General features: G+C 39.1%; 1 protein-coding gene across 3 annotated transcripts; it reads left to right on the top strand.

Moving 5' to 3' along the window:
• Positions 1-2,716: 2,716 nt before the first annotated feature.
• dus1l (dihydrouridine synthase 1-like (S. cerevisiae)) lies at positions 2,717-14,062 on the top strand. 3 transcript variants are annotated; one of them, XM_059347723.1, is made up of 14 exons: positions 2,717-2,844; positions 3,800-4,084; positions 4,175-4,283; positions 5,583-5,633; positions 5,718-5,830; positions 6,379-6,461; positions 6,819-6,922; positions 7,020-7,167; positions 8,976-9,072; positions 11,433-11,521; positions 11,839-12,008; positions 12,088-12,125; positions 12,213-12,288; positions 13,021-14,062. In XM_059347723.1, the coding sequence occupies exons 2-14, from the start codon at positions 3,848-3,850 to the stop codon at positions 13,215-13,217; spliced, it is 1,512 nt and encodes a 503-aa protein (XP_059203706.1). In that variant the 5' UTR covers positions 2,717-2,844; positions 3,800-3,847; the 3' UTR covers positions 13,218-14,062. The 3 variants fall into 3 exon arrangements, with proteins under 3 accessions (XP_059203706.1, XP_059203707.1, XP_059203708.1); XM_059347724.1 differs by having other exon boundaries at positions 2,751-2,844; positions 3,839-4,084; XM_059347725.1 differs by lacking the exon at positions 2,717-2,844 and adding an exon at positions 2,919-3,092 and having other exon boundaries at positions 3,839-4,084.
• The last annotated feature ends 3,056 nt before the right edge of the window (positions 14,063-17,118 follow it).

Raw genomic sequence — 17,118 nt, 5'->3', positions numbered from 1 at the left:
TACATAAATGCAGCAATACAAATAATCTAATAATATATTTAAAATGTATAAAACAATCTGAGTGGATCCATTCTGCATAGTGAGAACTTTAACCCTCCTGTTATGTCCGTTTCTCAGGAACAGCATGTTTAATTATCCAAAAGTGTCAGAAACCAAAAAATCCCAATAAAATTGTTTACATTTCACTATTAACTCCAATACTAACCAAACCATTTAATCAACATCTAATGCAATGGTGTGCTTTACCTCTCACAGATCATGGTTCAATGAGGATGATTCACTCATTTTTCATATAAAATGCAGGTTAAAACTTTTTTTAATGTATATTGGAAAGACCTAATATAACATACAATGGTTTCACATTACATTGATTTTTTAAAAAAATGTTATTTTTAATTTTTAATTTTTTTCTTTTTTTAACTATTTTTTGGGGGATTTTTAAACTTTGAAATTAGGTCAATTTGACCCGCAACATAAGAGGAGGGTTAAGTACATTTTGAGGCTGATACTTTTGTACTTTTACTTCAGTATGTTTTGAATGCAGCACTTTTACTTGTAGTGGAGTAATTTCACAGTGGTAAGAAAAGTAAGAGATCTGAATACTTCTTCAACCACTGGTCTCGTGGTAGTTTTGTCAATCTTCGTCAAGTTACAATCAGGGCCCAAATATTCTGGTCTTAGAGTTTCAGAAGAGAAAAAACAGACGGCTTACTGCTGGAAGACTTTGAGGTAGCATCATTGAACTGAATACTAGATTACTCATGTCACCCACACGCTTGTGTGATCTGCACTGTCTGTGTGTGAGTCGGTGAAACAGATTATTAAAGAAGATGATATAAGGTGCCCTACAAAACCCACACTCCTATAAAAGATTCATACAGTGATGTTAGAGAGAAAAAATCCCTCTGGCCCTTAATTCAATTGCCCTCAGTGTTTTGGGTGGTGCACTGCCACATAATCTAACACGACAGCTGCGTAAGTGATGCATCGATCAGTTGCCATGGTAATGGATGGTTTCAGCAGTGTAGAACTTAACAGCGAGTGGGACTTGATGTGAGGTGTTGAAGAGCCATAATGTCTTCATTTTATTATTATTTTAACGGTCAGCAGGACAATCCATCTGCAATCATCATTTCTCATGCTTCTACAGTCATAATGATTTTGGTTATTATCAATAAAACCATGGAAAAAGGCTAGATATCAGCTCTTAAATTAAACTCTTATCAGCTATGTTGTTATCATTATATTTGTCCAAACAAAAGTACCTTAAGTTATACCAGGCATTAAAATGAACAAGAAATTGAAGTAAACAAGGGTGGTCTAATATTTTTTTCCATGACTGTATATGACTGGTCATTAAATGTTGTTATTAGATGATTTTATTCAAGTGAAAGACTTTTTTGTTGAAAATGCTGCTCTGTTCCCATGTTCTCTCCTGTGAAAACATGACTCCCTGTGGCTTGAATGTACAGTATACTGTATGTGTCTAACTTCGGATCACATCTGATCCATGCAGCTGCTTCACTTCACTTACGCACACTGAATGCTATACTGATACCAGACTGAATCCTTCTTTTATTCTGTATCCACTGTGTGAACAAAAATATTCCCAATCAAGTGTGAAAAATGTCATCATAAATCACCTTCTTGTGTGTCTCTTATGAGTAATATTAGAAACATGCTGTGAGCTGATTGTGTTTATTTAACTCTAATAAATGTCTAATGTGTGGTCTGTATTTCTATTAAAATGTCCAATTTGATCACAGTTGCTCATTCAGTTATTAAACAAAGCTACTATTTAGTTGGCGGTTTTATTCTATAATTATTAAGCGGTTAAGATTATTCCCATGATTGCAGTGGTGGAATGTAACTAAGAACATTTACTCGAGTACTGCACCTAAGTATATGAAATGTTCTGAGCCCTTTTACACTTTAATCATTCTACTTAATTGAGTAATTAATCTTCAGGTTCCAGTTTTCAGATGGTGTATACCACTTCAATGTGGCATCTGCTGTTGACCTGCTGTCTCCCCCTAAACATCCACTGCACACAACCCCTAATCCCCTAATAAAAGGGGGTAGATGTTAAGTGGCTAAAGTGATCAGCAGGATGAAAAAGTTAACAGCTCCACCATGGCCGCACTAGGTTACCCAGAAATTAGAAATCAATACAAGCGTAGTGCATTTATTTTGAAGGCGATTTATGTGCATACACACCTGCACAGAAACACAGAGTTACCTCTTTACCTTGTGAAAAACACTAATTGCTTTTAATAAATTGCTGGTTTGCTGCTTAACATACAGGCGCTATATTGTTTCTGTGGTTTGAATGTATGTTGTGTTTAAAATAAATGGTAAAAGTGGGATAATGATTGGAGTTTTCACTATTATTTTACTGCTATATTTGACTCCACATTAACATAGTCTTATCATTACATACATTCTTACCACCAGCAGCTCAAAACCAGATAATTTACTGCATTTTATAGAGCGATGAAATTAACATTGAGCAGAATTTAGTTCAGAGTTTTGGTCAGGCCCTCTGTACCCTTCACAGTGTCTCATGTGGCCTCTTGGGAAAATGAATTCCCCACCATAGACTGTATATGTTCCCGCCCCTGTTATAACTCCTACATACGCTTATTTTGTAACGCTCAAGTCTTCTTCCTTGCTCCATGCACCACACCAGAAGGGGGCGAAAACACAACAAATGAGCTACATACCAACCGTTATGACCAAGAAGAAGGAGAAGTCGGAAATGTTTCCCACCGGTGCTATTTCGCTGTTGCACACATCTGGAAAGTGCTGCGCCAGAAATACTCTACAAATCTGACAGAATTACAGGTGAAACAACAAACTCTTGAGTTTTATATCGGTCAGTTCAGTTAGTGTATGAGCAGAGGAAAGCATCGCGCTGCCAGACAAACATCCTTGGAGATGAATGTTGTGTAAACTCTTGATAGTTTGTTCCTGCGGTGCTCATCATGTGCTGCAGTTAGCTTTACCAGCTACAGACACTGCTAACACAGCTGACAGGGGAGAATATCAACCAAAAAGGAGAGGAAAGACATGTCAGCTTCGCTCTTTAAAACGTCAGGAAACGTGTCTCTGCTTACAATATATTTCTGTTACTAAAGCTGCATTTAGGAAGTCAAGCATGTCAGAAGATACACTTCAGAGTCAGACTGCTACCCGCATATCTGTGAAAGTTCATATTTCTGCCCGGTGTTGTGTCCTCACTGGTTTCCAAACTGGTTGCCGTACTCCTGTGTGCAGGTGTGTTCTGCCTCAGTTAGCAGATTCGTCACATATTTAATAAACCTATAGAGGTGATGGTTAATGGATGATTACATTTTGTCGTAGTGAATTCAAATCCAGCTCTAATCGATCTTGCAAACATTATATTTTCAGGCTTTCTTTTTATTCATAGGTGGTAGGTGATTTAGTGTTCACTTATGCAACAATATTATCCACAGTACATAGGAGATGCGACCTGGAAATCGCCAGTTATATGTTTATTAAATATGTGACAAATCTGCTAACTGAGGCAGAACACACCTGCACACAGGAGTATGGCAACCAGTTAGTATGGAAACCAGTAAGGACATAACATCGGTTCAAACAAGCAAACATGCTGAAATACAACAAACTAGATAGAAGTCTTATGCAAACACTAACATCTGAAGAATTTGGGTAGTGAGAGGTTGCATGTTAACTATGTTTTCAACAGGTCTTATCGTGTTTGTTAATAGTTAAGTTTCATGCATGTGTGCATTGTGTGGCCCTGCTCTTTTTGCAGGGTCTTTAATGCATCTCTGTCCCTCCTGGTCTGGAGAAGTCAGCTGCGATGGCCAAGCTCAAAGGCTTTGAGTTCTGGAAGAAGACCCTGAAAGAAGCACGCTTCGTGGTGGCCCCCATGGTGGACCAGAGCGAGCTGGCCTGGCGCCTGCTGAGCCGGCGGCACGGCGCTCAGCTCTGCTACACCCCCATGCTGCACGCTCAGGTGTTTGTCCGTGACGCCAACTATAGGAGAGAAAACCTCTACAGCGAGGTGTGTGAGGAGGACAGACCTCTGATCACACAGGTGAGGATGATGATGATGGTTTTATTAACTGGGCATCTTCCATTGTTCCTCATGTGATACCTCACAGTGTTGGCTTCCCCTGTGTGTCAGTTTTGTGCCAATGATCCAGAGGTGTTCGTTCAGGCAGCTCTGCTGGCTCAGAACTACTGCGACGCCATCGACCTCAACCTGGGCTGTCCGCAGATGATCGCTAAGAGAGGTACACACACACACACACACACACACACACACACACACACACAGCAACTCCAGAAATGAATGTGTGAATTCTGCTTGTGGTTGTATCAGAAAAAGACACGGATGCCAGCCTTGCGGTAGACTAACCTTTCTAAAAGAGGTGGGGGGGGGGTCGATACAGCATAAATTCTCAACAATTCTCAGTCTATTCATCTCACTTCAGTCTTTTTATTTACAATGAGAGTCAAACCCACAGACCAACAAAGTATTCAGTTAAACTGAACTGAACTGATATCAAACACAGCATTTTCTCTATTTTTCCCTAACTTTGCAGTGTTATTTCGACAACTTCCCGACACAATATCCTCCAGTGTATCCCTAAATGTGAGCCTGCTATGGCCACCGATTTCAAAAACAAGGAAACAGAGAAAATACTGCCAGCCGTCGGAAAACTAAATATCGATACTTGGCACCCATGAATCGATATAATATCGCGATACTATGCTGTATTTATTTTTTTTACCCACCTCTAATGAATACATTCTACTCATTTGTGAATATCTTTCCATCAATTACATCGTGGCTTCATTTCTTAATCACATGGTTGTTCTTATGAAAAGATTGAAATTATAATAATTTTAAATCATTGATAATATGGAGATGAAACTAACATGAGCTACTAACCCAGCATCTGTTGCCAAGGCGATCGTAAACATGTATTGTACTTAGAGGTGGGGTAAAAAAAAAAATCGATACAACATAGTATCGCGATATTGTATAGACTCATGGCCGCCAAGTATTGATATTTTGCGTTCCGGCGGGCCTTCAGGCGTTTGATTTTCTAAGGAATCTATAGGCACCATGTGTCAGGATATCGTGTCGGGAAGTTATTGAAAAAACGCTGCAAAGTTAAACTATTTTTTATGTTTCATTCAAAAAAATTCAGGGCAGTTAAGCTTAAAGTTGAGGAAAGTTTGAAAAAGTGCTGCAGTTGTTATCGTCCATACATGTTTGATATCAGTTCAGTTCAGTCTGTTGGTTTGACTCTCATTGTGGAGAAATAAAGAGACTGAAGTGAGATGAACAGACTGAGAATTTTCTCTTATTTGACAAAACGATTCTTAATTGAATTTAATTTTGTGGACACAAAATGCAGTTAAACGGTTAAATCGCAATTTATTGTATCGTGACTCAATACTCACCATATCGCAAAATGCTTAAAATTGCAATAATATCGTATTGTGACTCAAGTATCGGGATAAAATCATATCATGGGGCCTCTGCTGATTCACACCTCTACTTTCTAATGTTTGTTCCTTAGGTCACTATGGAGTGTTCCTGCAAGACGAGTGGGAGCTGTTAGAGAAAATGGGTAAGTCCGTCTGTCTGTCCAGTTTCTTACATCAGTGTAGTGCCCATGAGTCACCAGTCACCTAACACTCCATCTGCTTTACAGTCAGGTTAGCCAATGAAAAGCTGTCCGTGCCCATCACATGCAAGATCCGTGTGTTCAAGGAGATGGACAAGACGGTCCGATATGCTCAGATGCTGGAGAATGCTGGCTGTCAGGTATGCTGGCTTATTGAAGCTTATTTTATGCACTCACCGGCCACTTTATTAGCTAGCAAGGTGTACCTAATATAGTGGCAATGTGGTCTTCTGCTGTTGTAGCCCATCTGCTTCAAGGTTGGACATGTTGTGGGTTCAGAGATGCTCTTCTGCATATTCTACTGGATATTTTCTCCTTTTCAGACCATTCTCTGTAAACCCTAGAGAAGGCTGTGTGTGAAATGCCCAGTAGATCAGCAGTTGGTAAAATACTCAGACCAGCAACCATGCCACGCTCAAAGACACTTAAATCACCTTTTTTCCTCATTCTGATGCTCTGAACTTCAGCAGCTCGTCTTCAACATGTCTACATGCCTAAATGCATTGAGTTACTTCTATGTGATTGGCTGATCAGATATTTACATTAACAAGCATTTGAACAGGTCTACCTTATAAAGTGGCGAGTGAGTGTATATCTATCTATAAATACTTGTATTTACAGATGGCACTTTTAGGAAGCTTTAAAAAAAAAAAAAAAAAAAGTTGAACTTTGTCCAATCTCTTCCCAGCTGCTGACGGTGCACGGCCGAACCAAAGATCAGAAAGGCGCCATGACAGGTGTCGCTAACTGGGAACACATCATGGCAGTACGGTAAGCTGCCATCATCACATGCACAGTTTTTCATCTGGAACATAAACAATTGACCAGTTGTTCCAGTGGGCTAAGACTAATAACTTGTACTGTTTACGACCAGGGCTTACACGGTGGTGTAGTGGTTAGCACTCTTGCCTCACAGCAAGGGGGTTTAGAAAACGTATACAATGACATAATGACGTGGTTCTCTGGCCCCTTGAAAAGCAAAAAGGTTCTGAGACGGTTTGCAAGTTCAACCGACTATGAGCCAGCACCAGCCCAGCACTAGAACTAGGTTTGGGTTGGTCGAAAAGGGGTATTCGTGCATGCAAACAACAATATTTTTTATAATACCTGTGTGTGTTTTTGCTGTAGGAAGGCGGTCAATATCCCAGTGTTTGCAAACGGCAACATTCAGTACCTGAGTGATGTGGAGCGCTGCATTCAGGAGACAGGAGTACAGGGAGTCATGAGTGCAGGTTAACAAGACAAAACAAGACACTTTCTCACCAGACACTGTTGGTGCTATTCATATAATTATATATAATAAACTTTCATTTCTGTGTTCATTTTCAGAGGGTAACCTCCACAACCCAGCACTGTTTGAAGGATGCAGCCCCCCAGTGTGGGAGATGGCGGAGGAATATCTGGAGGTGGTGAGGCAGCATCCTCCCTGCACTCTGTCCTACGTACGAGCCCACCTCTTCAAGCTCTGGCACCACACGTATGTCTGTGTGTGTGTGTGTGTGTGTACATTACATCAACGATGATACAATACATGTTTACTATCGCCTTGGCAACAGATGCTGGTTTAGTAGCTCATGTTCATCTTTATTTACATGTCCTCAATGATTTTAAAATCAGAGTTGACCTTTTCCTGCTCCACTACTGTTTGTAAGTTTCGAACGAAGTAAACAGAAAGACTGAACCTGTAGATAAATGCGCAGCTGAGGGCAGCGAAATAAATGTCAGCCATGACTTGGAGCAATAAACCAGGGAGGTACAGGTGAATGTTGGGAAATTACAATCTATCCACCGCTGTATCGAGAGAAAACTAACATTCACAGCACGGCATTTCACACACAGGTATGGTGCATTCAATAGCGTTGAAACAGCTATGGTGCATTCAAGAGTGTGGGACATATGAAAACTTACAGATAAACAAGTTATTACTGAATGGAACTTAGTTCAGTAAACAAGTTAGAAAATCATTAACACCGTGGACTTTCTGACAACAACAAATTTGTATAATCATTTGACAAAGTACCACCCAAGTGATTGTGCGGAAAGCATGAAAATGCGAGCAGACTCAGCACACGTAGCATTAACAGTTCATCGATTACTAGCGATGCAGCCACCAGACCAAAGCAGCAATCAACCTTGTCATCTTTTGTGGCCATTGTGCCGTACGAGCAACATTCCAAAAGGAAAAATTAGGCTCGTAATACCTGCAAAACACTCAGGACTGTAAAGTAGTTCACTGCATTATTTTATATTTTTCTACATTTGTTTTGCTGTTGAGTAAAAATAGTTTTTATATTTTTCGACGTTCATCTCATTTAATTTGCTTTGTTAATTACTTCGTGTGTTAATTAAATATTGAACTAATCTCCACTTCCTTTAGTTTTCAGTACAGATGCTTAAAAACTGGCAGTTTAAAAACAATATAAAAAATTGTGATAATAATCGAGATCGGACGATATGAAAAAAATATATCGTGACCATTTTTTGTGCCATATTGCCCAGCCCTAATTACAATCATGTGATAAAGATCTGAACCCAAGTCTTAATCGATGGGAAGATATTCACAAATGAATAGAATGTATTGATGGAGTCGATGTCTTTATAGTCCTGCTGGAACAGAAGAGGGTCCTCAAACTGTTGCCATAAGGCTGGAGGCACCCAATTGGTTAAAACGTCATTGCATGCTGTAGCATTAAGAACTCCACTTCTCATTCTCTGCCGAGCCCAGATCGGTCCCCCAGACTGTCAGATGGTGGATCAGGTTGCAGAGTCCAGCTGTGTTGTGGCTTACACCGCTCCAGCTGTTGCCTGGCTCGGTCACATGGTGGTGTAAGGAACACACTGTTCATGTGCTGATGTTGCTTCCAGATACAGGTTTAACTCTGTATTGAGTGATGTCATAGCTTTAGCTCGTGTTGACCTCGCTCTGTGAGGTTGCAGCTCTTTCATGGCTGAGCTGTTGTTGCTGCGAGAGACTTCCACCTCACATTAAGAGCACTTGCAGGTGATTGGGGCAGGTCTAGAGGGGTGGCAGTAAATTTCAAGGTTTCATTCGGTGACACATGAAAGCACAGTCTATCCGTCTGGATTTTGTGCACCAATAATAAGGGGTGTCCACTGACTTTCTGCCATATAGTAGTGTAGTGTGGTGTAGTTCTGTCTGTTCTGGGAACACATTTGGGATCAGTTTGTAACATGAATGTTTTCTATAAAGCAACAATGTCTTTTCATTGAGATTATGCACCTTTTACATCTTGTGGTGTGTGTGTTTATTGCGTGTGCATGTAGGCTACAGATCCACCAGGACCTGAGAGAAGAGTTAGCCAAGGTGAAGACCCTCGAGGGTTTGGCCGGTGTCAGCAAACAGCTGAGGCTGCGTTGCCAGGTGAGAGAGGAGAGACGCTTCTACTGCTTTTACTATAAACACACTCTTATTCACACACACACACACACACACACACACACACACACACACACACAGTGCTGGATGAAATGAGCACCTGGTATTAACCTGCAGTGTGTGTGTGCTCCAGTGGTGGAATGTAACTAAGTACATTTACTCAAGTACTGTACTTAAATACAATTTTGAGGTACTTGTTGTACTCTACTTGAGTATTTCCATTTTATGTAACTTTATACTTCTTACTCCACTGCATTTAGCCGACCGCAAGCTTTACAAGTCAAGATTTAACATAAAAAACATGATAAATTTGAAGCGATTAGACATTTTTTAAATTAAACCTCATAACAGTATATTTAGTGGTTAAAATGAGCCCTGTCTTTACAAAATTAAAGCGCTGACTAAAATGTGTCAATACAAATAATCTAATAATATATTTAGAATATATAAAACAATCTGATTGGGTCCATTCTGCATAAGGAGTACTTTTACTTTTGATACTTTAAATACATTTTGATGCTGATACTTTTGTACTTCTACTTCAGTAAGTTTTGAATGTAGGGCTTTTACTTGTAGTGGAGTAATTTCACAGTGTGGTATTAGTATTTTTACTTAAATGAGGGATCTGAATACTTTTTCCACCACTGATGTGCACACACATGATCCTCAGGCTCCACACCACACCTGGAATAAAAGGTATCTCTGCTGACATCAGAAGCAAGTTTTGACAATTATTCAGGCTAAAGAAAGATTGTGATGGAGAACACAAAATTATAGTCAGAATGACTTTATTGAACCCTGGAGGGAAATTTGGTTTCGCTCCAGTTACTCCAACCAAGAATAGAAAGAAATAGAAACTATATATGTATAACAAGCACAAAAATAGTAAAATATAGACTTGAGGAAATGCACAAACTTATGAAAAAAAACTATTATTGCACAAGTAATTAAGTGACAATAAATTATAATAAATTAAGTTCTAAGGTGTAATAATAATGTTAATAATACATTTATCTATATAGCACCTTTTAAAAACGGCAGCTTACAAAGTACAGAGAGCAGTTAATTACAACGAGAGTGATGCCATAAGGCTAAAAACAATTCTTACATTAAATGAAAAACAATAAGAGACAGAGCAGGAACAATCATAAGACATTCTCACATACACAGAAAATAAAAGATAGAAGGAGTAAGAAAAAGTGAAGAAGTAAAAAGGAGTGGTAATATAAAACATTAGATAAAAGCAATCATAAAAGTGGGTTTTAAGAAGTGATTAAAAAGAAGTGTAAGTGTGTTAACAGATTAAAAATCCAGGTTCAGAGTTTCTGACCTTCTGAGAGGTGAGTTAAGACGGCAGATGACCACAGGCCGGAATTACTTCCTGTGGCTGTCTGTGGTACATCTTGGTGGAAGGAGTCTCTCACTACAATACACCACGACATCAACATCAAAATTGACTCCCTGTGTCTTGCCCCCACCAGGGTGGTGAAAACCTTAGGTGTGATGATTGATGACCAACTCACCTTTTCCAGTCATGTCGCCTCGGTTGCTTGGTCTTGCCGCTTTGCACTTTACAGCATCATAAAAATCAGACCTTACCTAACTCAACATGCCACTCAACTCTTGACACAAGCTGTCGTCATCTCAAAACTTGACTACTGTAATGCCCTCCTGACAGGCCTCCCAGACTGCATAGTAAAACCGATTCAGATGATTCAGAACGCGCCTGGTCTACAACCAGCCAAAAAGATCACATGTCACACCGCTGCTCATCGAGCTCCACTGGCTACCCGTTGCAGCCCGCATCAAATTCAAATTTCTAATGCTGGCCTACAAAGTTGTCTCTGGTACTGCTCCTACCTACTTGAACGCCCTGATTCAAATGCTTGACATATGCTACCTCACTACCGTTACGATCTTCCGATGAACGGCACCTGGCGATGCCCCCCGTTGGTACAAGGCAATCCAAACTCTTTGCTTTTATTGTTCCCCGCTGGTGGAACACACTACCAGTTCCTACCAGAGCAGGGGCGTCCCTCTCTACCTTTAAAAAAAAACTCCTGAAGACCCAGCTCTTCAGAGAGCATCTTCTCTCCAAGCACCACACGACAATTCTACTCCTTAAAGAATTGGTACTAGCACTTTAGCACATTGCTGCACTAATGGCTCTTATTGCACTATACCTTGATTGTTCCCCTTTTTTCCAGTAAGTCGCTTTGGATAAAAGCGTCTGCTAAATGTGAATCTGCACCTTCATTTAGCCGTGTGTCTGTGTGTCTGTGTGTCTGTGTGTGTCTGTGTGTGTCTGTCTGTGTGTGTCTGTGTCTGTGTCTGTGTGTGTCCAGGAGGAGATAGCCAAAGAAAAGGATGTGGAAGAGAAGGACAGCGGCCTGCCGTTCCCCCACTGGATCTGCCAGCCGTACGTCAGACCAGTGTGAGTTTTTTATCTTTCTTTTGACTGACGCACTCTCACCTGGTTATAAGATAGAACTTTATTTATTCTGAAGGAAATTCTTGTTCCAGATTGCTCCAAAGTTACAAAACAATTGCAAAAACAATCAATATATAGGATTATAAAAGAAAAAAAAAACAATGAACAAAATAGGTAACAATATAAAATATAAATATAACAATTAAAAAAAAAAAGAGGAAGAATAAAGATTAAAGGTTATCATACCACTACAGAGGAGACACCAAGCACTCTACTGTCTGCTGAGTCTCACAGCAGCTTCTGCTCTGTCCATCTCACAGGCCAAAGGAGCCCGTAGCCAATGGTAACAGCCAGGGTTCAGATGTGAAGAAGAACGTGTCTCAGAAGAGAGCGTTGGAGGACTCGGACGGAACCACTGACACACTCTCCAAAAACAAGCAGAAGAAGAGATCGCGAAACCCCAACAAGAACTTCTGTCCCGAGCAGAAACGTGAGTCCAACCGTCACTTTCACCTCAGACTCAGCCGGTCCTCTATAACTTATTAAAGTCCCTCCTCTTCTTCCCACAGCCAAGTATATCAAGTGTGAGCAATGTGGGAACCCAAAGGTCAGTATAGTGTGTGTGTGTGTGCATGCGGTGAACTCCTTTACCAAAGACATTTCCAGTCTTGACATGGTTTCTTTTGCTCTGCAGGGAAATAAATGTGTCTTCAACCTGTGTCGAGGCTGCTGTAAGAAGAAGGCTTACAAGGAGGTGGCAGACTGCCCGAGTCAGTACCGCACACAGAAACCAGTCAGCTGCTGGGCTCTTCATTTTATCATTCATGTATCCCAACAATATACTGCACACATTTAACATCTAAAAAGTCAGAAAAACCTGCTTATCACTGTGTTCCTATTTATACTGATTGATGGCACACATTGAATGCTCTGTTAAGGTTTAAGGTCACAACTTTAGTTCACTTCAAAGATCAGTGGAGGAAAAAGCATTCAGATCCCTTAAAAGTACTAATATCACACTGTGAAATGACTTCACGACAAGTAAAAGTCCTGCATCCAAAACTTACCGAAGTAAAAGTATCAGCATCAAAATGTACTTAAAGTATCAAAAGTAAAAGTACTCGTTATGCAGAATGAACCCACGAATGTTTTATATATTATAAATATATTATATGACTATTTGTATTGATGCATTTTAGTAAGCGCTTTAATTTTGTTAAGATAGGGCTCATTTTAACCACTAAATATACTGTTATGAGGTTTAATCTAAAGAAATGTTTGATCACTTTAAACTGATATTTTTAAAGCTGTCAGCCAAATGTAGTGGAGTAAAAAGTAAAAAAACATTTACCTTAGAATGTAGTAAAGTAGAAGTATAAAGTTACATAAAATGAAAATACTCAAGTGAAGTAAAAGTACCTCTAAACTGTACTTTAGTAAATGTACTTAGTTACCTTCAACCACTGTAAAAGATCCATTAAAGTCCAAACTTTGGTTTACAGGTCATGGACTGAGATTCAAGACCAAGGCAGACAAACAGAAAGCTGAGGAGGACGGGACGAAGGAGGACGGGACGAAGGAGGACGGGACGAAGGAGGGCTCAGCAACAGAGACAGAGAGAGACAGCAGCTCTCCTCAGCCCCCCACAGATCCTGGTACAGAGCTGCAGGTGCAGTCTGAGACACAGCCATCACTATGAACAGGACACAGGACGTCTCTACACGGACAAACACGTCCCACTCCCACTGCTGATTAGATTTACAGGTTTACACCCAGGAAACATGTTGTCCAAACTGTGTTGTTGGAGGAGATGCAGTTAATGAAACTTCAGGTAACGGTGAGTGTACACAGCTGCTCAGAAGAAATCTCTGGATGGACACTGATCAGCAGACCAAAACCATTAAACTATTTTTATGTATGATGTGGATTTTAGCGAGGGGTTTTCGTTTTCTATAATTTTTTGGGGGGTTGGACAGTTGGGAAGTGTTTTTCTACTCATGCTGTCATCCTTTATTTTGTAGATTATGATTTTATGAGAGGTTTGTTTTAGCCAAATGTGTTACTGAGCCACCAAAGTTAAAAGATTCAGTAAAAATACTTAGAGGTTTAATTTCTTTGATTTAAGGGCCTGAATCTGTTGCATTTTCAACTCATGTTGACCTGTATGTGCCTTTTTAATGAGAAGTACCACTGCCTATCCAGCTGAGCTGCAGGTCTAACTGACTACAGCGTGTTTAAGGTGCTATCTGTATTTTTGTGCATGCAGTGTCAAGACAAACACAGATTTTTTTTTTAACCGAGCTGGATAAGAAACTGCATATCACAATAATTTATGTTAGTGTTTAGTCTAGCTTAGCACAAAGGCTAGGCATTATTCTAGCTTTATTTAAAGTTAAAAAAGAAGCAGACATGTTAAAAAGCCACTTCTGATCGAGTCTGGCTGCTTCCTGTGATTCTAGACTTTGTGCTAAGCTAGCACAAACAGGCAATGCTGTCAATCCTCGTCAAATTTATCTGTGACATTAAATATTTATGACAAAATCACTAACCCTCTGAACATGTTTTCTTTAAAGCATCACCAAAAGTACAGTTTCTTTCTAAGAAAAAAAAACGGGCACTATTGTGAAAAATTTGAACTTTCCGACTGTCCTTGAACGTATTATAGATTATGAACTTTTCCAGTTAAAAAAGTAACAAAAACGAAGCTTAGAGTGTTGATATTTCTGTCAATCGCTAAATTCTACATGTTTCATTTAAAACGTCATCAATAATAAACAATTTGGAATAAGTTAATACCGTTACAAACTGTGGAGCTATGATTAATTTTGCTGAGATGATACCAGCATGCTGATTACACAGAGCAGAGAGGAGAGGACAGGAGAGATTGTAAAAAATTGCTAATAGTTCAATATGTACAGCATGTGGCGACCCAGTTTTTTTCCAACATTCAAGACACTTTTAGGAACTTGGAAATGTGTTGTGTATGTATAAATTCCATTTTATTCTAAGTCATTAGGGCTTGTATATTGCATATAAAGACAAGGGCATATAGAGAAAAATAGTAAAAAGAGCAAAAAAAACAAGAACAACAAAAAAACAGTTTTTTGGGGGTTCAGAGGGTTAAATGATTACACAAAGAATTTTGGTAAACTAAATACTATTAAGTTCATCAAATTATGTGTTTGCTTTCATGTAAGTTAGAGAACATTTTCTATTTCTTAAAGAAGTAAGTAGGGCATACTATAAAATGTCAAAAATGTACTTTTTAAATCATAAATGAAACACAACTATGCTTTATTTAGCATTTTTGTCATTCATTTGTACAAGATAATCAAAAAACTATCAGCTTTTAAATAGAGGGCAGAGCATTTTTTGGCACTAAATGCCCCAAAACAACATATCCTGACAGACATTAATGTGGAGCCACAATAACGACTCGGAAGTCCTTCCATCCAGTACCCCCACACTGACCAACCAGTCTGACACAGGAGGCAGATGTATTGCTCTTTCCCTGAACAGAAACAAAACAAAGTGCTTTATGGAAATACACTCACACACAAAACTCTCAATTCACACCATGTAAAACTTTATAAGAGAAAGAAAATGTTGAGGTGAAACCTTAAAACCACAGTTCCTTGTGCACACTATTTTTTTTCTTTTATGTAATTTAACTGTGCTGCTAGAAAGCTACATAATTAAGCTTGTGTAGTCAAAGTCAGTGGCGGTTCTAGACCAATTTAACTGTGGGGGCCAAGGAGGGGCCAGTGTTTAATCAGAGGGGCACATTAAAAAACATCAAAGATGATTTTTAAGCATTCAAAACCTTTATTTTACCTAATTAAAAAATAAGTATATTTGGAAGACACATACATTGAAACTGTACTAACTGACCAACACTAACAATTATTTTTGTTTGACAATGACATTTCTCATTTGTGTGCACAATTACTTTTTTATTTTGAAAGTGCAGTGAGAATGATCTTTTTTTATATATACACACGCTTTTATTGCACAATTAAACTTATACAATGTACAGATTCTGGGTTCCTTTGTGTAGAATGACATTGTTTGAACAAAAAATAGGTAAGAATTGTTCCGTTGTTCGTTATAAATGAATCATTTTATTATCAATTTGACACAGGAGCCAAAGACTTCTTTACAGGGGCAGTGGCCCCTGTAGGCCCCTGTGTAGAACCGCCACTGCTGTGGTTAGATCCCTGACCAAAAAAAAGTCATACTATGGTATGTGGATTTTTGTCAAAAATGGTCAAATTTCAAAAAAGCCTAAAAGTCCAATTGTAGTCTGTTGATACATGTAGTAGTAGAGTTTGTCCAAAAATAGCGAAAAAACACCAAAAATCGTCATTTTTAAAAATCTTTAAAATGGATCAATTATAATCTGTTGATAGATGTTAGAGCATAATATGGCCAAAAATTACAGAAAAACATATCATGGGATGTCCAAAAATTACCTGCTCAAAAAATGTCAGATGGCTGTGGCTCTGCTGGTAGAGCAGCCGCCCACTGATTGGAAGGTCGGTGGTTCAATCCCTGACCATGGCAGCTCCTGATACTGCGTTCATCGATACTGAACCATGGCACCCTACATCCACTCAAAAAAGTCATACTATAGCATGTTTTTTGGTCAAAGATGGTGAAATTTTAATTTTCAATTATAGTCTGTTGATACATGTGGTAGTATAGTTTGTCCAAAAATAGCAAAAAAAACATTATGGGATGTCCAAACGTGACCCTCTCAAAAAATCATATAGTTCGTCGAGCGGCTGTGGATCAGTTGGTAGAGCAGTCGCCCATTGATCGGAAAGTCTGTGGTAGCTTTTCAAGATAATGTAATGTGAAGCAAAGCAGTGATGTCTTTGTACTGAGGTTCATGATGGCAACACTTAGCCTACATCTTGTCTCTGTGGCGACAATAACAGACCAAAAATACACTAGAAAATCTAAGGAATCTGTATCACCATGCGTCAGGATATTGTCGGAAAGTTGACGAAATAACGCAAAGTTACAATGGTTTTAGCTACATGTTAAAGACACTGGAACCAGGTATATGACTCCGTCGCAACGTAATTTCATGGACACAGATGAATCGTAGCTATACAGAGCAGTGAAGCTTAAAGTTGAGGAAAGTTTGATGAAATGCTGCAGTTGTCGTCCATACATGTTTGATATCAGTTCAGTTCAATTTGACTGAATACTTTGTTGGTCAGTCTGTGGGTTTGACTCTCATTGTGGAGAAATAAAAAGACTGAAGTGAGATGAATAGACTGAGAATTTTCTCTTATTGACAAAACAATTATTGAATAAAATTTTGTGGACACAAAATGCTGTTTAACAGTTAAAATCGCAGTATATTTTATTGCAATACTCACCATATCGCATAATGCTTTAAATCGCAATAATATATCGTGACTCAAGTATCGGGATAAAATCTTATCGTGGTGCCTCTGCTGATTTACACCTCCAGCGTATGACAAATGTTTCCCCGAATACTAAATAGTCACTTATATCCATTACTACAATCAATATATAACGTACTTGGTGTTTTATTTTAACTGTGGGATTTCGTTATGCACGTCGTT

The sequence above is a fragment of the Centropristis striata genome, chromosome 13 (assembly GCF_030273125.1).
Source record: "Centropristis striata isolate RG_2023a ecotype Rhode Island chromosome 13, C.striata_1.0, whole genome shotgun sequence".
NCBI lineage: Eukaryota > Metazoa > Chordata > Actinopteri > Perciformes > Serranidae > Centropristis > Centropristis striata.
Note: the sequence above shows the minus strand (reverse complement) of the source record. Positions and strands in the feature narration are given on the sequence as shown.